Source organism: Rhineura floridana, chromosome 5, assembly GCF_030035675.1.
Source record: "Rhineura floridana isolate rRhiFlo1 chromosome 5, rRhiFlo1.hap2, whole genome shotgun sequence".
NCBI lineage: Eukaryota > Metazoa > Chordata > Lepidosauria > Squamata > Rhineuridae > Rhineura > Rhineura floridana.
This window is the reverse complement of record NC_084484.1, coordinates 51,179,409-51,203,516: the sequence shown is the minus strand read 5'-3', so window position 1 is coordinate 51,203,516 and position 24,108 is coordinate 51,179,409. Positions and strand designations below refer to the sequence as shown.

At 39.8% G+C, this 24,108-nt stretch overlaps 1 protein-coding gene across 4 annotated transcripts in view; it reads right to left on the bottom strand.

Annotated features, from left to right (window-relative positions):
- LOC133384859 (uncharacterized) overlaps positions 1-18,628 on the bottom strand; it is a 29,130-nt gene extending 10,502 nt beyond the window's left edge. Inside the window, exons 1-7 of one of the 4 annotated variants that reach the window (XM_061626654.1) lie at positions 17,271-18,628; positions 11,826-11,882; positions 9,151-9,252; positions 8,308-8,859; positions 6,953-7,030; positions 4,590-4,697; positions 2,425-2,508 (exon numbers count right to left, since the gene is read on the bottom strand). In XM_061626654.1, the coding sequence (XP_061482638.1) occupies positions 2,425-2,508; positions 4,590-4,697; positions 6,953-7,030; positions 8,308-8,859; positions 9,151-9,252; positions 11,826-11,882; positions 17,271-17,373 (1,084 nt within the window). In that variant the 5' untranslated portion in view covers positions 17,374-18,628. The remainder of the gene's footprint in view (positions 1-2,424; positions 2,509-4,589; positions 4,698-6,952; positions 7,031-8,307; positions 8,860-9,150; positions 9,253-11,825; positions 11,883-17,270) is intronic. The other 3 variants (XM_061626653.1, XM_061626655.1, XM_061626656.1) reach the window with 3 other exon arrangements.
- Positions 18,629-24,108: the final 5,480 nt, after the last annotated feature.

The following is a 24,108-nucleotide window of genomic DNA, read 5'->3' as shown; positions in this document are numbered from 1 at the left end:
CCTTGCAGTTCTAAATTTATAATGATTTAAACTGTTTTTAAGTTTTAAATGTTTGTACTATTTTTATTATATTGTACACCACTTTGGAACCACAATTGTGAAAAGTGGTTCATAAATGCCAGAACTAACTAACTAAATAAGATCAGGGCCGGGCATGCTGGGGCCCTTGGGCACCAGCCTGTCCCAGGCCCCGGCACACACACACATACACGGACGCCCCACCTACCTGTCTCTCCTGTCTCTTGTGGCTGCGCGTGCAGGGCTACTATCAACCAAGATGGCGGCTGAGGTTTTCCTAAGGGGCTGAAGCCTCCGCCACCATCTTGGTTGATGGCACGCATGCGTGCTACGCACTCACATCTCTGCCATCAACCAAGAAGGCGGCAGGGGCATCAGCACCCTAGGGAAACCACGGCCACCATCATGGTCAATGGCACACACAGCCGCAAAAGACAGAAGAGGTAGGTGGAGCCAGCGAACAGGTGGGTGGCTTGGAACCTCCCTCTCTGCGATCCAGGGCAGCTACTCTGCCCTGGATCGCAGAAGGGGAGTGCTACTCCTCCCCCACCCTATCGAGGGCCCCCCAGCCAGGGCCCGACCTGGCTGCACTTTGCCGCCGGCCCTGAATAAGATACCTGATAACATATCCCACACACAATCTCAGATATTTTAGAAACTCCACATTTCACTACCAGTTTTTTTCCCTGCTGCTTTTATCAAAACACACAGATGCATAAAATCTGTAACTTTGTCTCTACATACTGAGTTCCCATTAAATGAAAATTACGATACGTAGTCAATACAGGATCCAAGACAATACATCATATTTCTGGTTAACAAAATTTAAATTGAATTACATTCAGGACTAAGTTTGAGCTCAGTTAGATTTAGGGGAATATCTGACTCCACAACCATGAAACTCCCAGATGCCTATTTCATTGAGTGAGCAATTGTAGAATTTAGTTATTACTGGAACTCTTCCTTTTTTGCAGTCAGAGCTGACAAAAGAAAACACCTTGTACCGAGGGGGTGCTTGCCTAGTTCACACATAATAACATCAACCATATTAAAACAAAAAAAATGATTTAATGCAGGGGTCACCAACCTTTCTGGACCAGTGGGCCCCTTTAAATATTTAAGACTGCTGTCACAAAATGGCTGTCATGGGGTGGGAGGCAGGGTACAACACAAAATTAGAGAGAGTCATGACTGCTTTTCCTTTCCCTCTGCCCCCCCCCCCGGACAGCCTCATGTTTACCATGGGAAATCACCTATGTCTTGCTGATCCTGATTGTGGACATACAGCTGTTAAAGGGACAAGAACCATGTTTTCTCCAAAACCAAATATATTTATTTTATATATTTGTATGTCACTTAGAGACATTTTTGTAGAAAACAATGAATAAATGCAATAAATGGTAAATATTATAATAACATGATGATGATTATGATGTTTGTTCTTGGCTAACCACTCATGGCTTGTTTGGGGAAAACAAGCCATGAGCACAGGTTCAGCCGATACCACAAATGAGAGATTGGTTTGTTTTGTCCATGATGCAGAAGCAATGAGGGAGGAGTTCTGTTGAACTTTTGAACAGCATACACTGGCACACTGCTCATTCACATGAACGATGGTTTGTTTTCAACTATGGTTTAATGTAACAAGCAAACTGAGCCAATAGCTCTTACCTAGAGATGTAGGAGTTAATGTCCCTGCTATAACGGCTGCTTTCACGTGGCAGTTTATTGTGCACTTGGTGCTGCTCATGGATGGAATATTTTTGCAGCATCCACATAATGTTGCCTTCAACAAAATGCAATCCCCCCCTCCCTCCCTCTCTCTTCCCCCCCCTCTCTCTCTCTCACACACACACACACACACACACTCTTAATCTGGATTTACCATTTATTCAGGGGTGTTTTTTAACTGATGGGGATTTTCTGCAGAAATGATAAATCTGGATTAAAATAATGTGGGATGACATTTTGATAAGGATGACACATACAATGTGCAAAATTTGCATGCATGAGCAACACCTTATTTACAATAAATTGCAGTGGGGAACCACCCAATGTCAAGTCTAGTAGGATGGAAGACAGAACACTCAGCATAGTCTTAGATGTGTCAATTCTGTGTCCAAGCCTCTCTTTGTTTGCAAAAATAATGTGATAAAAGTTACTTGATGTTTTTAGCCTTCTTTCATTCAGAAATGTTGGTATCTGAACATAGAATAAGCTAATAATTATAACATTCTTTTGCAACAGCAGTTAAAGGCCTATTGGTTTTGTTTATCTTACTGACTCCCTCATATCAACAGCCCTTAATACCTAATAGGTTGAATAGAAGCTTTTAACAAACAAAAGTTGTCATGATTACTTCATCAGTATTTATTGCAGACTGTACAATTCAGTTAAAAAATTTACCTGGATGTTCTTTTAATTCCTGAAGAATATCTTCCATTACAGAAGACTGCATTTTTTCACTAGGTGGCAAAGACTCTTGTTTCTCTATTTTCAAATATCAAAGGTTAAATTAACTTTCATTGCCACACTGGGAAGGTTCAGTGAGAATGTAAATCATTAGTTAAGCACAAATCAGATGTTAGCATAAAAAGGAAACATTTTAAAAAGAGTTTACGTTCCACTCAGAAATACATCTGTTGCCACTTCTGCCAGAGGCTCTACTGCAGGGATGGGGAACCTGTGGCCTCCAGAGGTTGCGGGAGTCCAGCTCCCTTCAGCCCCAGCCTGCCTGGCCAATAGTCAGGAATAATGAGAGCTGTAGTCCAGCAACATCTGGAGGGTTCCCCTTCTCCGTTCTAAAGAAGGAAGACCTAGGTTCAAATCCCTACTTGATCATGAAGCTTAACTTGTTACGTTGGCCTTCAGCAAGTCAGATCAGTCATCAGTTCCCATTACAGTAGCCTTGCTAATAATTTGTTCATGGGAATGGTTATTCATCTTCTGTCCCACCTTGGCTTAGGGAAGTGATAAATTACAAGGCTCCATCATATGGTTGTGTGGACAAATGAGTTTAATGGCGCAATCATAAAAACGTTTACTTAGAAGTAAATCCCACTGAGGTTTATTGCTTGCCAAGTATGTGTAAGATTACAGCATAAGGAAGCAATCCTAAATTCCTAAGAGCAGAGGTCTACAGCAGAAGTGGGGACCCTACAGATATTGCTGAACTACAATTCCCATCAGCTCCAGAAAGAGTTGCTAAGGATGTTGGGAGTTGCAGTTCAGCAGTATCTGGAGGGCCACAGATTCCCCACATCTGGTCTACAGTATACTGCAGACCTCCATCTCCCTGGTCAGAAAGCTCTGTTGCAGATAGGGGAACGGGGGGGGGGATAAGGGATTCTACAGATTTATTGTAATAATGTGAAAAGCCTAACAAACTATATATATAAAAAGAAAGCTCTGTCGCCATTAGTGATGCACCAATGGCTGTCCACACCCAGAGGGTCAGAAACACAGAGTTCTGAGGGCATGTTGTAGAAAGCCATGGATCCACAGAATCAAAAGCTTCCTCATTTCCCAAACAGGCTGAAAAAACGCATGAGCCCTGGAAGTGTCATTGAAGTCAATGACAGAGAAAATTTAAAAGAAAAAACCCAGAGGGGGGGAAAGTGGAAAAAGCCACCACATGTTTCCTGCTTTGGCCAGTGCCACTGGCATGTGGCAGCAGCTGTGCCGTGGATCTCCTCTGCTCGGGAACCGCACAATGTAAACCCAGGAATTAAGTTTTAAAGCCCATTATATAAGCTTACTGTCTTAATTACTGTATTTATTTTTATTTATATACATATATGTCAGTGCATTGAAAATACAAATACTAAAATGAAATCATCCTAACCATATTCATGTGGTTTACATAGATACATAATATTAATAAACATCAAATAACAATTATTTATATTATAATCCAATATATAAATATCCATGAATAAAAATAAAGGCGGGGGGGGAAGAAAAGGAGAAAAGAAGAAGAAAAAGAAACTTGTATACCTATGTAGCTAATAAGAGGAAGTTATTAGTGGAACCTTTTATTTATCTATTGATATTTTGTTTAAGAAGAATCATACAAATATGTTCTCATAAAATTCTAAAAGGATTATAAAGAATCCCCCCTCTATACTGTCAGCATTTATATTCAAGACAGCAGTACCCCAGCAAATTTCTTAATTTTCTCAATTTAAGAAATAATGATTTATTTGATCAAGCAAGTTCTTGTTTTGTAGGCATCACACTAAGTTTCCAAAAGGTCCCTGATCAGATAAAGATTGTAATCCTAATAATAACAATACCCCCATAACTGTCAAAGTGAAATCAATAACACTAACTTTAGCCCCCAGTCTAAATCTTTTTCGTAACAAATGCCTCCAAAGTCCATCACCTAAAGTGCCTGTCGAAATATAAAGATCAGAACAGAGCCCACCGCAGATATGTATTTTAATTAAGTTCTGATAATAATGCTTTAGAAAACCAATTTGATTTACATTAGTAAAATTTTATCTAAGTTCTGATCATCTTTAATTCTATTAAGGAGTTTTATTAAATAAAGGAAGGCAAAACATACATACCCCTCTCCATCTTTAGATCATTCAATATATTTTCTAGTTCTTCTACAGAAGTTTTTGTTTGTTGTTTCACTATGCTTTTTGAACTTTCATCTTTAAGTGCACTTGTTGCTGTAAGTTACAAAATTATTTTGACTAATTCTGATAATGCAAGCTACCTAATACAAAATTATCTGACAAAATGCCATAATTTACCTTTCAGTGGCTGAATAATTTGATTTAACAGCAACAATTGATACGCAAAATGGTTTTTGTGAAAACACAAGCTATCCTACAATTATTTTGGCTATGTATTTTATTATGATCCTTACTCCTATTGTTGCAATGAACAGTTTTTTGAATAATAATATATGTGCAAACCATAACTTGACCACAACTGCCCTGTGGACTCTGCAGTGATTATTTGCAATACAATTGATAAGAAAGTTATACTGAATAACTATGAGCAAAGGAATTCCATGGCTCCTGTATATTAACCCTCTTTAAGAGCACAATAATTCAGCAAAAGAAATGTATTAGCTGTATAGACAAATATAAAAAGTTTACAAAGAAATATTTCCAGTTCTCTCACATGTACTTAGGTGTCACAGGGTTGTCTGAAGGTCTGATCTGATAAAGAAACTGTAACTTGGCCTCGGCAAATGACTAACTGCTAGCTGAAATACACACTACATAATGAAATATAAACTTGAGCAGCTTGATAGCATGCAGCTCTCAGAGAAGGTGGAACCAATTCCACAGAAATGTCAGATGCATTTTGTTGCTGACAGTCAGGATGTCTCAGCTCAACATGCAATACCATTTTTAGTTCTGAAAAATGTTGGTCCTACTACTAGCTTCTGTACAGGAGAGAAACTGGAATTAGTATGAGTGATTACATGACTGCGGGGTTCTATTCATTTATATAAATACTGAATGCACCATGGGACAGTGGAATTGTGTGCCACTACCATGCAAATCAAGCATTAGCATATTGTCCCAATATGAGGAAATTCTTCCGCTTCTCCCATAGCGAGTGTACATGCTAGTACACGTTTCAATTTACTATGGATGTTCAATGATGGAGTGGAATGGGTGTCAGCAATTCTACTATCCCATCATGCATTCACTATACAATTTTTTGCAGCGCTGTGAAGACACTCACTGCTTATTTCTATATACTTTTTTCTTTCAGTGGCATCACAAACAGACAATATCTCCATTTATCTTTCTATAACGTTTGTGAAAGGTGTTTTTCTCCTGATATTTTTATTAGTTAAGGGGGATGTTCCTTGCAAATCTTAAAGGGTGTAGAGTAATGCTAACATGAGAAATGGGCCTCAGAGTTACACCAAATGTCACTTGTAAATGTGACCTCTATTTTTAAAAAACTTTCCTTTACTCATTCGGTTAAGCCCAGCTGCTTAAATATCAGCTATAGCCGTGTTCAGTTTAACTCTGCATCCTGCACACTACTTGAACTAAAATGTTAAAACAGTTTAAACTGGTTAAGTTTTACAATTCCTTAGTATAATGTAATATCAGTGTTTGAAAGTTCAAATCTATTGGATGTAGTTCTACAGTCTAGTTTTAATATGCCAATTTTATCACCGTAAAATGGATCTATCAGTTAAATTTGTCTGTCATATTTCTTCCAAATGGGACAATCTAATGCAAATTAACAAGTGCATTCTTTGCAGGAGGACCCATAGTCTGCCAAATTTGACTTTTAATTCAAGCTATTATGCCTTCCTGCTGAAAAATTTACATTTAAAACTTCCCACTCCTGATGTGTTAGCACATAAGAGATACTCCACTCTTGAGATGCAGTAATAAGGTAGTCACTAAAATTATTTGTGTAACCAAGGCTAATTGTGGTTGAAACTACATATCTGCAGAGGCCTTAGTAGTAAGATAAGAGCAAAGGGATCATTTATATCTGCTAAACTAATAATGAGCGTAAGTAAATTTCTGGCATTGGACAACAAGATTTTCACACTAGAAACAATTTGCCCTACATATTTATTTGTGATATTTATAAAACTGCCTTTCACTGAATGGTTCCAGGGCAGAAAGATATGTGATGTTCACATCTGAAGGACCTTTAACATAGTAAGGTAAATTTTCACGAGACAACAGCTCTGGTCTGGATTTTTTGATGATGCTTTCTCATGTGCACATAGAACTTCTGTGCAAGGAAGTTTTGTCATCCAGTTAAATATGGGAGCCAGTTCCATGGGTTTCAAGGAGATTCACACATACAGCTGCTCTCAATAGTGAAGTTAATATATATGGAATTCTATGTGCATACTGTTGCAGCTCACACTCTTGTAAAAAAAGAAACTTGAATTGGGTTGAACGAGAGAGGGTAAAACATATTTGCTAACCTTTTCGCTTACTGTCTTCAAAAACCAGAGGCTGACTTGTAGCTTCTTCCATGTGGTTGGCTTTTAATGGCGTCAAAGCTGTAAATACACAAAAGTGTACAGTAAGTTTCTTAAAATGGAGAGTGTAACTTTTAGGGTAGGACTTACCGTTGACAGGAGAGGAAGGCAGAGGCTTGGCTGCCTGCTAGTCTCTTCACACACGTGGGAAATTTCCTTCATTATAAAAAGCGTTACAGACATTCTTCTGGTGACGACATTGTGCAAAACATTATAGAGTCTTCCACAGGTACAACTGCATGGGGTTTCATGCACCCTGATGGGTTTATTAGGTACAAATGAGCTTCTGTATCATGTGTAGATTAACTATGACTTTCAACTTGCAATCCTATACACACTTACGTACTTGGAAGTAAGCTATACTGAAGTCAAACTGCATGGGCTTCAAACCACACAGAAACCTATCTGTGTGAAAGGTTTCCTGATGTGGTTTAGGAGATTATAACCTCAACAATCAGCCCCCAAACAACAGCTACAACAAAAGAATATTTATGGGTGCAGTTAAGATTAGTGAACCATGAGGCAGTTCCTTCACGCAAAAGGCTCCCTATTCATTTTCAATACTACCAGTATAATGCAAGTCCCATTCAGACTGATGGAATATACGTCTAGGTAATAATGATTAGGGTTGTAAAGTTCTTAGGATGGTATCCTATATCTGCTCATAATAACAGCAATTTACAATTTACGTAAAAATATTTCAAGTGTTCAAAGTTTCACATACATTATCTCAGTAATTCCAACTAAAGCCCTGTAAAGTAGGCAAGTATTCTTCTATCATCATATTACTTAAGATCACCAAGTGAGCTCATGGCTGAGATAAGAGTTCAACTTGGGATTTCTTGGTTTGAAGCTCATACTCTTAGCGACTATTCTGCAACAGCAGAAATACATCTCTAATGTTGGTGAGAGTTTTTCTGTGTGTAGTCCTGCAAGACACTGATTTTAGAGAAGATGAAATACTGGACTTGAACATTGAAGATCAGGAACAAATCCTATCAACTGCACAGACTAAACGGTCTTAGGGAATTCAACCTCTCAGCCTCAGTTCTCACCATTTGGAAAATAACTATTATGGAATACCTCACAAGATTGTTGTGAAAAAGTACGAAACAAACACTGAAACATATTGTGCTCATACTAGAGGCTACATAAACGTACAGCAAAATGTACCAATTGCATTTCACTGAATTTCATTGCCAATACTATGGTGATAACAATAATGTTAATACAAGAGTATAAATGTTTGTTTCAAGATGAACCCCTAAATTCCACTGAAAGGAAAAATATTCTTTTACCTGTTAAAGAAGGATTTCTTTCACTGCCCTCTGCAGTGCTCTTGCCATGATCAGATATTATCAGAGCTTTTCTTCTCCCTTTTTCAAGAATATGTTTCACATTCTTATCCACTGAACTGTTTACTATCACTTGCAAACCATTGTCTTTTAATACTACTGAATCACTTTTAATGCCTTGGTTAATAATGTTGCTGGCTACAATATGAACTTCAGGCACTTCTCTTGGATCTTTTAAATTGTAAATGTCAATCTGAGTTTTGCTTGAATTGTCAGCAGAATGGAATCTGATAGTAATATTAGTTGTTCTTACTGATCTGCCACCATTATTACCAGCAATTTTGTCCTGTTTCAAGCCAGGAAGCAAAGTTATTTTCTTTTTATCCTCTTCGGTTCCTGCACCCTTCACTTTATTATGTCTCTCTGGTGTGTCCATAAAGATATTTGGGGATATCTTGTGCAGCTTGTTACCAATCAGTATTGAATAGCTATTGGAAAAAGGGATTTCTTGTGTTGTTAGGCTACTAGGAGTTGCCTTCACTTTTACAGAGGATCCTGAAACAACATAGTTGTATATGTTAAAATTTTCAGCAGGATATTCTGCACTACAAACTAGCCAGGCAGACTACACACCACCACAAACTTTTCACACAGCATTCTTTGAGATTATGATTCTAAGCAAACTTGCTTAGTATCAAGGTCTCCCAAACTGAAAGGAATAGGTTTCCAAATAAATGTGTTTTAGATTAATGGTGAAAATATTATTTGAGTGTTACTGAGAATAAATGCTGGCCTTCTCCATAGGAAGGTTAGTAAAAACAAGATCCAACAACAGGGACTACCTGCCTTTCACCACATTCATGTGTACAGTTACTGATCTGTCCTGTTTCTCTGAGAGTTCACGTTCATGCATCAAATTCTTTTGGTGCAGAACTTGGATTCGGTGATCTGCAAATAAAACAACCTGTATAAATATATACATGTGACAATATCCTAACAACCAATCTTGGTAATTGTTGTGTTCTGTTGTAGTGTAGTAGGAGTGAGCCACAAAATCTTTTCAATCAGCCCTGAACTCGCATGCTGGCTTTAGGCAAGCCACCACCCTTCAGCCTCCCTCCTAGCCCCAGTCCTGACCTTAATTTACAGCACTGGGATAATAATACAAGCCCATTTGATAAGGCGGAAGAGAGGAATATCGGGCCTGGAGGCCAATCTGAGTCATCTAGCCTTTGTTATCTGGCCCTCAAGACTCTTCCCAGGCTACACCCATCCCCAGATCATGTCCCTAACCAGCTGTGCTGTGATCCCTGCTTGAGTGCTTTTACCTGGCTGGAACGTGTCCTTGACCTGTGATAATGTCTCTTGCTTGTCTGGATGAGGAATGGAGAGATGTGTGGGTGTAGAAACCTCTGACTTTTATGTGGCTGGAATGTAGCTTCCTGTACAAATAGTAAGAGTAATTTCCATTGCCCAACCCACTTTTTGCATCTGATCCACTGGCATGCAGCCCCAGAAGATTGCCAACACATGAATGAGGCCTTTATGTTGAAAATGGTTCCTCACCGCTATTAAAAGGAAAGTTTAGATAATGTATGTGAAGCACTTTGAACACTCAAAAAAGTGCTATCCAAATACTATTAATGATTAATTACACTCTACAAGAAACAAGTTTAATAGCAAATTGTTTGCCCTTCTAGAAAGCTTTTGTAATATTTAAAACACGGTGGCAGAAATAACAAAATATATTTTTATTCAGGTGATCATTTGGATCATTCCATTATTTACACTTGTTTAATGATAGCAAGCTGACACACTGTATAGTGCACATACATGGCATGGTTCCTACCTAGAGAGTTTAATAGGCACAGCCCAGTCCTAAACATATTTATTTAGAATTAAGTTGTTTTTTGTTGTTGTTTAAATTTATATCCCACCCTTCATCCCAGAAAGGCTCCAAGGCACCAAACAAAAACACAAAAAAACTTTAAAACATCTCAAAAACAAAACATCTTAAACACATCTTTAAAAACAAATCTTTAAAACATCTTTTTAAAAAATCTAAAACCAATTCCAACACAGATGCAGACTGGGACAAGGTCTCTATTAAAAAAGGCTTGTTGAAAGTGGATGGTCTTCAGTAGGTGCCAAAATGATAACAGAGATGACACCTGCCTAATATTTAAGGGGAGTGAATTCCAAAGGATAGGTACCACAACATTAAAGGTCCATTTCCTATGTTGTGCAGAACGGACCTTCTGATGAGATGGTATCTACTAAGTTCTACTAAGATCAATGGAACTCACTTCCATATAAACATGCTAGGATTACAGCTTAAGCGGAATCCAGTTAGGCACTGTAACATCCATGTGAGAGGTTGTACTCCCATGCTCTCTATGGTCTGGCTACAGTGTTTAACATGCATTGCTACATGACTTCTGCCACTGAGCTTAAGAGTTTTGTTGGAAGTGGCTGACATTTCTAGAGGCATCTGCAGCTTACCCACAATTTTATTTATTTATAAACAAAACAACGGGGTAGTTGGGTGGATCCATGAGGCAAACTAAATTACACAGTACAATTAGGTATGGAAACCTGCCACATGTATAAGGTAACATGTAGTATAGCCATACAATGCCCCTGACAAATAGATCAAGATAGAGCTTTACAACAAAATGGCAACGATGGATACCTGTAATGCACAAAAGGGACCAGAACATACATTAAAATGTGATGCTTAAAGGTGTCTCAGAAAAGGCTTTGTAAAATTAGGTTTTGGGGAAAGCAACAGAAATGAGGAAGTCACTTTTTAGAAACAGTACAGAAGGCTAAGAACACAAGAAGAGCCCTGCTGGCTCAGACCAATCTTGTCCAGCATCCTATTCCCTACGGCGACCATCCAGATGCCTCTGGGAAGCCCACAAACAAGGAACAAAGTTAATAGCCTTTTCCCATTGTTGCTCCCCAAGAACTGGTATTCAGGGGCACTCTGCCTCTGAACCTAAAGGCTCACACAGCCACCGTGATGCATAGCTATTGACAGAACTATACTCCATGAACCCATCCCATTTTGTGGCATACCTAGTAAATAGAAAAGAACATATGCAAGCGAACAAACAAAAAACAATTAATAAGGAGTCAACATAAGAAATATACTAGGCTATGGTCTGAAGGCACATGAGGCCAGTACCCTGCTGAAGCTAAGCAGGGTCAGGTCTGGTCAGTGCCTGGATGGGAGACCGCCTGGGAACCATATGTAAGCCTCCTTGGGTTTCTATCATAAAAAGAAAGGCGGGGTACAAATGTAATAAATAATAAATAAATAAGAAACATTCTAATACATAGACAACTATGTTCAGATTATTTTGCATTTCATGTCAATGTCTGTTCAGCTATTAGCAGTGGGCTAGAGGGTCATCAGAAATACAACATCCAACATTCCATTTTTGTGCATTAATATGTAATGTTAATATATATTAGTCACATAGGAATATAATATAGGCTGTAGAACAGCTACTTACCAAGTAGTTTAATAATTTCTTTAAGATTATTTTTCTGAACTATCGAAGTGTGCACATCTGCAAAAAAGGAACATTTTCACAATGACATCAGTTATAAAGACTCTATGTTGGAACTACTTTTAAAATTGCCATCTTCATTAGTTATACCAAAACAACTTTGAAATTCTTAAGATATGTACCTACCAGTCATTGGAAGGTAGGATTGATTATTTTGATCAAACTGAACTGAATTTCAAAATGAACTGAACAAATGTGTGCAGTACTGAACTCATCCTAAGATGGTTGCTTTACCACTCACTCCACCAGTCTGCAACTCAAGCCATTTTTATCATGCCACTTGTAAAGTGTCAAAACTGAAATGAGCCATGGCACAGTGTAATCCTAGGCCCAAATTCAGGGGCTGAGGCAAGTCCCAAAAAGTCCCAGGAAGTGGTGAAAGACCTAAGACATGGATGGGGAACCAAATGTTGCTGGGCTGCTACTCCCATAAATCCCTGACCAAGCTGGGTGAGGCTGATGAAAGTCACAGGCTCCCCATCTCTGACCCCGAAGCCTACTCAGAGGAACAAAGGGATGGAAACTTTCTATGCCTATATGCCAAGGCAAGGCAAGATAGAAAAGCAAGAGATTGCTTAATTTGTAGTACATTGGCCCAAAAGCAGAGAGTACATTCTCATGGAGGTCTCTTCCTATATGGCAACTAGGCACTGTTTTAATTATTTAGGTTAATGTATAGTAACTACTAAGTTGAGCAACAAGCAAAAACAAGACAGAGGGGGAAAGTCACATAAAAAGACAATTAGAATTGCAAACCTTGTTTATTTAACCTTCTGAATGACCCCTTCCAAACCTTATCACAAGAGGTTTCCTTGAACACATGCCGGTGGAAACAAATGGAAGATTTTTGATATAAAGATCTAGTTTGGATAGTAGTAAGGAGAGCTAAGGAAATTGACAGCCCAGAGACAAAACACACCAAAAAGCAAGATTCAGCTCTGGGCATCTAGTTGGACCATTGTTGAGGCATTAAAAGCAGGTACAACTGTAAGTAACTGGCTTACCCCGTACCACTAAGACGATTTGATTCATCTTCATTCTTTGCTACTAGGATGAGATAACTAATTATTTGACTATCTCAGGCGGAATTGCACATACTTTACAAAAGAGGTATAATATTCTCTCTTTGTGTTCTGCTTTGCGTGTTCTGTTAGTTGCTTGGGTACTAAATGTGCTGCACTACTATGCTTAATTGTGATGATGTTAAAGCCATCACCAAAAAGTATCCAAAGCTGCCCAAATCCTCTCAGTCCACATTAGAAACAAGCCATTTTGGTTATGTAAGTCAGCATATATCATTGCTGCATTAAAGAGCTTTTAGTCTTCTCTTGGAACCAACATGAACCCAAATTTCAGTGTTTCTGCTCACTGACATAATGAGGCTGAAGACAGGCACATTACACTGTTGCCTCTGGTGTCTATGCTAATCCTGCTAGCATCTCCAATCAAACAGTTGTGTAGGTTGCTGTAACATTTAAAAAACCTGTTTAACCAGAGATAATAGTGAGACAAAAGACATGAGTATGCACACCAAAGGGCAATGATGCCTCTATAATACCACTTTTAACTCTCTTAAAAAACAAAACAAATAAAAACTACTACTACTATCTGTTTCTAGCCCAAAATCCTATTTGGGGATGGAGGAAAAATATATCACTGTTCATTTAGTTTGACTAAGATCTATGGAACTGTTCATTCTGGCATGGCCATCCATCATCAGACCCATTCTGAATGCCACAACAAATTCAAGAAGTATATGCATGAATCCAAAGTTCCAACACTAAACCAATGACAAAGCTGATTTTCAAATGGTCTTAATGACAGATAATCTGCATACCAATTGACTCATTTGCGCACATGATAGCTTAGAACAATACAAGAAAAATATGTAAAAAGGTCTGTAATGGTGCATGACAATTGCTTCCAAGTATGCTGACCTTTGGTAAATGAAACAAACAAAAAGTACAGTACTCTTTTGACGAGACATTAATGAGTGATTAAGAATGAGTACAGCTGCATCATATGAACACTTGGTTAAAAATATTCCTTTCACATTCAGTGTCAGTCCCATAATTATGATGGAAAGCACTGTGGAAGGAAGCAAGTAAGCCTATGCAGTAAAATATTTATATTTTTACAATAGCTATATGGTTTTCAACAACATTGTGAAATGCCAACTCACTTATTATTTTTCCAACTACTATTATTTATTCGCGGACCCTATCATTACTATTATATGCTGGTATTGCAGTACTTTAGTAATTTTTTACCTCATTTCCAGTATCTGCGGCCATTGCGTGTTGCCTATATATTCAAGAATACTACCTTTTGAATTCATTTTCTAAAATAATTCCATAACAGATTAAAACTGCTGATCTGGATTTATTTAAAAAAAAAGATGGTTGAAAACTCCATAAAGATGAGTACAGACCATATATTTAAAGTGCATTTAAAACATATTTCCCCCCAACTAATCCTGGGAACTGTAGTTTGTTAAGGGTGCTGGGAATTGTGAGGAGTAAACTCCAGTTACTTGGATTCTTTGGGCGAAATAATGTGTTTTAAATGAATGGTGTGTGTAAGCAACCTTAAAAAGCTTCCAAGAAATAAAAAATAAATTATATATTTTTCACAGAAATGTGAAAATGACATACTTTTGTTGTTTTAAAATATTCAAACGCATATTCGGGGGGGGGCTGGTAATAATGGTGAAAGGGGAAGTCGGGTGGGATGGGGGAATAAAGCCATGAACTGTGGTTCTCAAAATGGAACATTAAGTAAGGAGGTGCAGGCAGTTTCTAAGACTAGCATAAGGTACTGTTTATACTCAGTCCCAGCCCAGGTCATGTGTGCCTGAATGGTACAGGGAAACATTCTGTTATGTCAGTCTGCTGTGCTCTTTCCCAATTATTGCAGCATAGTTTTGTTGTTGTTATGTGCCTTCAGCTGCAGAAAATTCAACAATTCCATCTTATCAACAATCTACAACCTGCTATCCACTGAAAACTGGACCTTGGTCAGTGTGTGACTATTTTTGGGAAGGAAGCACTTCTACACTTTTCATCTGGATACTTCATTTAGATATAGAAAGCCTTTATTACAAGCTGCACGTTTAGTGGGGAAAGGGTGGGGGAAAACGTTTTCCTTCTTGTTTGTATTGCAATAGCAGTTAATAGGTTCTATTGCAACCCTGCTGTATTACACAAGAGTGGAAGCAAACAACAAAACCACCTATAATCCTAGCACCATTTCATGCACAACCGGATGATACAGTAGTGAATTTTGCAGCCATTCATCATGACAATCCCCTATAGCCACGCCCCCAAGGAGAGCTCAATTCATTAGGATGCGCTGACATTCACAGAATACTGACATAGCAAAGGGTAGCATAGTGGTTTGCATGTTGGACAGGCTGGTGAGATCTAAGTTCACATCCCTGATCAGCCATGAAGTTCACCAAATGAACTTAAGCCAGTCACTTTATGAGCAAAGCCTACCTAAGAAAGGGATCATGTCCCAGGCCAGACCTGTTCTCCAACCCCTCAAGTTTCCAACACTGGCAAATACTGCTCCAGCAGATGCCATAACTTCTGTTGTAGAAAAGAGTACCAGACTACACCACTGCACTGACCTTTTAATTTGGAGAGATGCTGGCTATTCGTCAAGGTACAAGTGTTGCCTGAGCCTCCCAAAATATTACTGACTCACCATGTTGATCATTCAGTCATCACAATTTATTTATTTTTATTTATTAAATTTTACCCTGCCTTCCTTTTCATCATAGAAACCCAAGGTGGCTTACATATGGTTCCCACATGGTCTCCTATCCAGGCACTGACCAGACCTGACCTGCTTAGCTTCAGCAGGGTGCTGGCCTCATGTGCCTTCAGACCATAGCCATGTGGAGAACCGTCATATGACGCATAAGGCTTTGTACACTGAAAAATACTATAGCCATGATAAATCAAGCTCAGAGCTTATTCCCATTTCCCATGCTTGAGACAGTGTCGTCTGAATATAGCTTCTCCTTACAAAATCAGCTGCACACAATACACCAGCAATATATTATGGCTTGCTGGGTGCTTAATTGTTTCTGCAATCCTGTGTATGCAGAAAAAAGAGGAAGTTCATCAAGCCTGTCATATATGGCAGGTGCGCTATATTCAGCTTGGTGAGTCACAAACTGTACAGGCTGGTACAAATGAACAGACCAATAAACTTGTACCTAAAACAACACACAAGCTGGTTGATAGTATGGGAATAATCTCAATAGGATGTACAAGACCTTGAACCATGATGATTAATATAAATTGGCTGTCATTTGTAAGTTATGCTAATAGGCAATGACTACACCTGACAACAAACATTTTTTAAAAATATTTTTGAATCCAATAGACACCCTTACATTCAGCTCAGCCCTTCCCCACGTTTTTTAAGTTTTTACCTTGCAACCCTATATTATTCTAAGGTTGCCTGAAAAGCGAGAAAGAGGAAGATAGGTAGTTGGATTTGGAGATCTGGGTTCAAATTGTCTTTCTATCATGGACTCACTGTCACTGTACAGCTTTGAAGAAAAATACTCTTGGCTCCCCATTTATTAAGAGTGCTTACCTACCATGGATAAAACTCCAAATTTCATATTAGGCCACTACATCTATTTTTGTTATATTCTGGTTGTCCTAATACTGATTTTGGATTTTTTTTTCCTTATAGGCCAACATTTAATTGTTGTAAACCACCCAGAGAGCTTTGGCTATGGGGAGGTATACAAATGCAATAAAATAAATAAACACGGAGAGACAGTGTGGTATCGTGGCTAAGGTGTTGGACTATGATCTGGGAGACCAGGGTTGGAATCCCCACACAGCCATGAAGCTCACTGGGTGACCTTGGGCCAGTCACTGCCTCTCAGCCTCAGAGCAAGGCAATGGTGAACCACCTCCGAATACCGCTTACCATGAAAACCCTATTCGGAGGGCCGCCATAAGTCGGGATCGACTTGAAGACAGTCCATTTCATTTTTTCATAGGCCAACATAACTACCTTTATTTTTTGTATGACAATAAAAACAGGAAAGAATTACTAAAAGAGCCAGAAATTTACCGGTGCTTCCAGACTGAGGGTTTCTAACACTGTCCACTCATTGTTCTCCCACTGTAAGCTACGTAACTTTCCACGTGTCAGTAGGAATATCCCCTTTTCCTTCATAACATATTTCAATCACATTTTACCAGGCAAAGAGTGGGCATTGGGAACACCTAGTGTAAAAGTGCCCTACAGCGGGCTGTAAGCAAATAACATTCAGGATGGTCGCATACCTCAAAACCACCATGTCGCCACCAGCGACCTCTGCCCAGTCCCACCCTAACGGTGCCCGACGCACGCTACCTGGGTCAGGTTCTCCCTGGGGCCTAGTCTGAGTGTCCCAGCTGGGCAAGAACACGAGGAGGAGGAGACAGACGGGTACTGCATCCCTAGCGGCGAGCGCCATATTCACCACAGACCACCTCTAGCAGGAGCCTCGGCTGTCCTGGAAGCGACTTGGGTCAAGCCAGCCAGCTATGCCTTTCCTCCTCCTTCAGCCGGCGAGGTGCTCGGTCTCCAGGACACGCGGGAAGGCAGAACGTTACCGGCTCTGTGACCTCATTCAGCCGGGGGATCTTGCCAGCGAGCCCTTCCTCACTCAATCAAACGCAGCTTCGCAGAGGCAACCGGACGCGAGGGAACCCACAGAGGGCGTCTCTGGCCTTCTGAACTCTCTTTGGCTATGTCATTGACCGCCCTGGGAAAGGAGTTAGATTGGCAGCCCTCAGAAAGGGAGCCAGAACAAGACGGGATCCCGCTCCGCTTGGCACTGGCCACAGACAGAGGGGAATCGGAGGAAAATTTTCAGGGAACAGCCAGCACACTACAACAATCCCGTTCTGCCAGTATCAAAACAGGCTGCGTCCTGTTTCAAGACGAGGCTCTAAAAACGTATTCTGAGTGAAGAGTACTATCCGAACTCCGTAGTGGGGCAATAGGCCCATCAAAACGCCACAAAATAGCGAGCAAGCTTTAGAGTTCTTCAGATCGTAAGACTGTGCGCTGGATAAAGCAGGACGGGAGAGAATGAAAGGCTGGCTTGACTGGCAATCATAATGCGTTATTTTTGACATAAGCAAACACACACAATGGCATAACTGGATGCTTGCTGTTCACCCCAGAATGAGCGTTTTACTCCCTTCTTGCCTACAAAAAAGGTTCTATGATCTTAATATAAAGCGGGAGAGATTTTTTGCGGGGGAGGGGAATCTCCCTAAAACAGACTTTCTTACGGATGTGTAAGAAAATCTAGGAAGAAAAGCAGACCACAGGCATGACGTTGCTGGGTGATAAAAAGCTTGGCAATAAAAAAAAGTCCTGTTTTGGGTAGAAAGGAAATGAACTGAGCAGTGGGCGGCCGCCCAGTTTTGCCAGCAGATGCAAGCTGAGGAGTTTCTACAATGAAAAGTGCCGGGGCTCAAGTTTGCCAGAAGCCATGCCCTCTCCGTTACTTATGAGGCTGAAATCCTCTGCACGCCTGAGGTTCCACCCCTCTTTCTCCTCCTCAGCATGAAACTCCTAAAAGGGGGGAATTGCCTCTGCTTCCTAAGAGAGGTCTGCCAGGTATTCGCAAGCAGCAGCAGCGTCTTACAGGAGGCCCTTCTGCTTAATAACAAAGAAAGGTGGCCCACAAGTTCCTTCTCTCGAGAGTAAAATTTCTAGACATGATCCATACTTCCGCCGACCGAAAGGGTAGAATAGGCTGTAGCACTGCAAATTGCGAGCAGGGAGAGGCGTTTGTAAGGCTCTTCCGTCCTATACAGTATTTCCTTCAAGTAAAAAGTAGCACATCAGGGGTGTAGAGCAGTCAAGAAAGCATTAAAAACGACTCCTTCTTTCTGCAACCCGAAGTGTTACAATCTATTCTGTCACCGCAGAGGGTTTATCACCTCACTCCCATCCCATTCTGCTACGTGTGTGGTGTAGTGGTTAGAGTGTTAGGAAAGGGGGATCAGGTTCATTTCCCCATTCCGCTATGAAGCACACTGGGTGACCTTGTGCCAATCATATTTTATCATCTTGACACAACCTTGGATAAAATGGGGGGGGGAATGAGGGCGAAGAACCGTGTAGTCTACCTTGAGCTTATTGTAAAAAGGGTGAGATAATAAATAAATGTGTAGACCAGACCTTTGGGTCAAATAAAGTGTCTTCCATTCTATTGCCTTACACCAGACTGCAATAACAAATGGCATAGAGAGATAAATATAGAGAGGATCATCACTTTAATTTCTGGTTGGAACTGACCTTTTCCCCCATCCCCTGGGTGTAAAGTGAAAGGAGTCCACAAGAATCAATGGAGAAATCTAAGATTTTTACCTATCCATGGCTGGGCACTAGATGTTCCCTAGACCCAGACAAAAGATAGCAACAGAGACAGGAGTTCCTGCTCTTTTTGTCTTGAGTGGGAGAGAGGAAATAGTGTTTGAACATTTAAAAGCATAATCCATCTGTGAAACAAAGTCAATGGAGGACAAGGCTTCTGCATGCAACTGAGGGCTGGATTTGGGCTAGGCAGAGGTCTGTGAGAAGGCAATAAGCATTTGCAGATTTAACCTGGAAATTAAGCTTAAATCTCTTCCACTGGAATCTGTAGAATTTAACATGGGCTTTATTGTATCTGTGTTTGCAAGCAATACAGCAAGATACAGCACTGATGGATAGATGTGTAGATGGATTTCAGAGTAAAGGAACATAATGGATCTGATATAATTGCACAGAATCATTTGAAAGAAGGAACCTATGTGGGGCTGTAATATGGTTGCGCAATATGGATAAATCTTTTAAAATTAGGGATGCACATCTGCTAATTCTAAATTAGATACAGCAAAGAAAAAGTATATGAAGGAAAGTCATCATAATAAATGCCTCTTAAAGCATAAGTGATTATAACAAGCTTTTCAATTTCTCTATTAAATGAAAAACGTGTTTATCTTCTTAAATTAGTGCCAGATATTTGAAAGAATGCTGTGTTGAATTTATATAATGCACTTGTGTTTAGAAATATAAGTGAATCCTTTGCCTGTCTACTCAGAACAGGCAGAGCAATCCAACTCATGGGAACCTGGTGGATGGGGGGCTGGCAGAGGAGGAGCTGGTGGTAAGGTCTGCAGCATCCATTTCGAGTTCAGGAGCCGCCAGGCTGGCTGAATGTGGGCTTAGCCAGGAGCTAAGCACAGGGACCAGAAAGTAAAACCCGGCTCTCATGAATACCCCTACTGGGGAATAAGCGCTCTCCAGAGACTTCCATTATAATCTTCTTCTTAGACTGACCTTTTTCCCAGCGTAACTTTGGCCCAGATCAGGACCTGCAGGAGCACTTTGAACACAAGTTGGATGTCGCCTAAGTGCTCCCTTTGGCCCTTCCTCCCCCAGAACACTCCTCTGGGGGCCTTATGCTGGCTTTCGCCAGCATCCCTTCCACTGCCTTAGCCTTTCCTGGTGGACTCCTGGCTGAACCAGCAGGGTCCCACCTCCACTGTGGCTGAGCCAGGGTGAGGGGCTTCTGCTGGTGGAACCTCAGCCAGGGGTCCACCATATCCAACTCTCCTCAGCCTGGCGTAAATACAGGCTGGATTGTGCCCCAAGTCCCATTGAATTCAGTGGTGCCTTCTTCCCAGGTAATAAGATGGCAGCCTTAGGCTACAATCATAAATAAGTTCCACTGAAATTTACTCAAAACCTGCTTCAGATTGCACTGCTAGGGTATGATCCATAAAGTTAAATATTTTAAAGTCTCACATACATAAGATTCTGGGAAGAAGGGTAGGATATAAATTTAATAATAAATAATAAAATCTCTCATTTGAAGAGATTTAATATTGACTAATAACTACCTAATAATGACTGAACCATGCCTACCTGCTATGTTATCACAAGGTGGCCAGATGCAAAAAAGAAAAGGGCTTCTGCATCTAGAAGAAGGAATTTTGCCATCTTCTGCACAACTTTTAAAAGTGCAGAAGTCTTGTCCTTGTTTGTATTTGGCCGTTCTAACTATCCATTGTTTGCTTTTCTAATACGATAGTTAAAAATAAAATGCATTTGTGTATTGACTTTATTAATATTCATAATTGTGTGGTATAACAGGACCTATCTTTACAAAGTAGGAAATTAAAATTACATTTACTTAGGAATAAGATTTGTATGGCTGTGACATTCTACATGCTATGTTATATTTTTACCAAAATGGAAAATCTCGAAGGAGAAAAACAAGTATGGGATAGTACAAAGAACAACATTGATCATATCCTTTACTGAAGTCTCTTACTGCCATTGTCATAATCTCTTTCATCCTTTTTGGTGGTATTGACTTTGGTCTTATATTTTTTCAAATAGTATGCTTTCAAATAGTTATACTGTACCAGTAAATGAAACTTGCATTCTGCAAATATATCTTGTTGGCTGTTACTGGTATTGTCTTCTCCAAGCCTAAAGAGGCAACAAGATCCCCACATCCCAATATTCCGTTGTATCAGCAGTTTGACTTGTTCTGTATCAGAATACTGGCCTCTGTTATGAGGTAAACCTTTATGTCTCAGTCTTTGATTCTCAGGGGCACAAAAGGAGCTTCATGAGGTCCTGGGTTCAAGTAGGGGGATTCATTTTGTTTCTATAAACATACAAAATACAAATACATTACATTTTTATCATGTATAAGTAAATATTCATGGAATACCCAAAATATGGAGAATACTAAAAATAAATTGTGTACATTTTGCCATTAGGGCCAAATACCAAATTCTTCTAAACCATTTGTTCACAACTGACAAGAGATTTATCCTAGCCTTGGACCCTCAGAGGGTTCCAGATTAAAACTTTTAAAATATCACAACATTAAAGAGTGGTAGTTGTTGCTTGTCACATCTCCAAACAGAATTTTCTTTAGTTGTTTTTTTTAGATATGCCTCAATGTCTCATATAAAACAAAATATCTGTTAATCAGAATAGTGTACCTGAATAGAGACTATAAACATAGGTAGGTAGAAACAGCTTAAATCCATAGATGTGAGGGTACACTTCAGTCCTTTTATGCATTACTCACATGGATGGATTTTCATATCATTACTGGAGTGTGAGAAGTATCATTTGCCCACTCCTGAAGTCACATGGCTTCCCCACCTCTGGCCTGATATCCACATGATAGGGATGGCTGTCTGCAGGGGGAAAGCTACATGCATAGATCTCTATGAGCATAGGTTTCTTGGGAGCTGTGACCTCCATTATCAGGGTTTTATCTCTAGTAGAAGCCTATGCATGTAGAGGTCAATATGCACGCAGACGTGTCCCCCTGTAGATGTCCATGCCCAACATATGGACATCAGGGCTAGGGCCAGGGAAGTTGTGCAATGTTGGGGGTGGGGACAGCAGTGTAGCCCTGCTCCTTGCTAATCATGTGCATATCCCCTTCATATGTATACCACATGAAGAAGATTGGAGTTATTTTGTTCCCTGTTTCTTGGGTGAGACTCACTAATATCTTCATTTCAGACTTTCCTTGTAATCAGCATGTTTTAGGCATGCATATTTTCAGGGTTCTGGCTCATCAGGAAGCATCCTAACCATTTTGATAGCTTTGTGAGTCAGCCAGTTAATTAGGGAACAGCAAAGACAGTTCACGCTCTTTCCAACTCAGGTTTAATTTTAAAGTGCTATTTTTTCTTGACTTTTCAAAACATTAAAAAAAAAAGTATCCTGCTCATGCAAGTGCACACCATTAGTATATCCATATTGCCAGTGTGTGTGTGCGTGCCATATTGCGGTTGAGAATGTATGAGTTACATCACCCTGAAAAATAGTCTGGTGTTGCTATGCTAACATTGGAGGGGGGGAGAGACTTAGAGAGAATAGCGTATGGCAAATCTCCATTGTGTTATCCGGTCTCGTGGTGGAACTTATGGCACTTCAGATGTCATTAGACTCCAGTTGCCAACAGGTTCCCTGGTCTATGGGAATATAAATAGCTAAATGTGAGCAACCAGAGTTCTCTTGATCAGATACAGTTCTGGTTTTGGGAGGCAGGATGAAGGTATATGCTTAAGTTGTGCCTATTTTATTGACTGCTAGATCTATTAATTTGCATATTAGATGAAAAAGTAGTGATGGACATCAGGATTGAACAAAACGTAGTGGAGACATACCTCTGTTGCACACGCTAATTTGTAGGGCAGCTTAAAGAAAAAATACAATTTTAGTTGAGCTGAGCTACTTGCTGACTTGCATTTTTGGAATGGACTATACATATAATATAATCATTTGTTTTTTAAAGCAACTGATGTTGAATATAATGTTTTCCCCAACATAAATAAATTAAAGGAATGTAATTGAAGAAGTATACAACAGTGATTAATGTGCTGTTACTTGAAAAGAGATATTGCAACTTATAATCTTCTTTTATGGGTTTATGTTGTTAATGTTTAATCAGGCATGTGAATGTATTCAGGTGTTAAACCATTCTATTAGCTACGAAAATTGCACTGTTATTTACTGAGCTGTTTGCAATATACTGTTGTCGGCTTTTAGTTCTCTATAGTCTCTGATTAATTGTCCCTTTAACTTTTCTTTCTTTCAGAAAGGCTTATAAAAGTAAAACTAGGATAGGTGAGCTAGGTCAAAAATTAAATATTTTTACATTACAAATTAATTTTATTTCTCTTTTTTAGAGAGAGAGAAGGGTAAGCCAGATGTCTTCCTATAGGCTGAAAGGACTGTGTGGTATATGGTATGTAAAGGGTTAAAATGAGATTAATTGTAGCCATTGCCCATCCTATGACTCAGTGGGTGTGATTTATGCTGTGTATGTGTTTTGTATGTCTTTTTGCCCTCTACCGGTTCAGTTCTGTGTAAGCTCAGAGGTAGTTCTGTTTACCTCCTGTTTAATAAAGCTACTGTTCCACTGGAGTCTGCTGTGGTGCATGGTCAACAGGAAGACGTGCAGGGATGTACTCGTCCAGGGTCTCAGACCCCTTTGTGGGGGGGGAGCCGTGTCCCAGCTAGGTCTCTAAGTCTCTAGCATCCGTGAGACAGTCAACATGAAAGGGGAGCGTGTTAGTCACTGAGAAGAATCTTCTAACATGCTCCCTTGACCTTTCTTGCTGATTGGAGCCAATCAGAGTGAAAGGAGTTGAGTCAGCCACTGGGA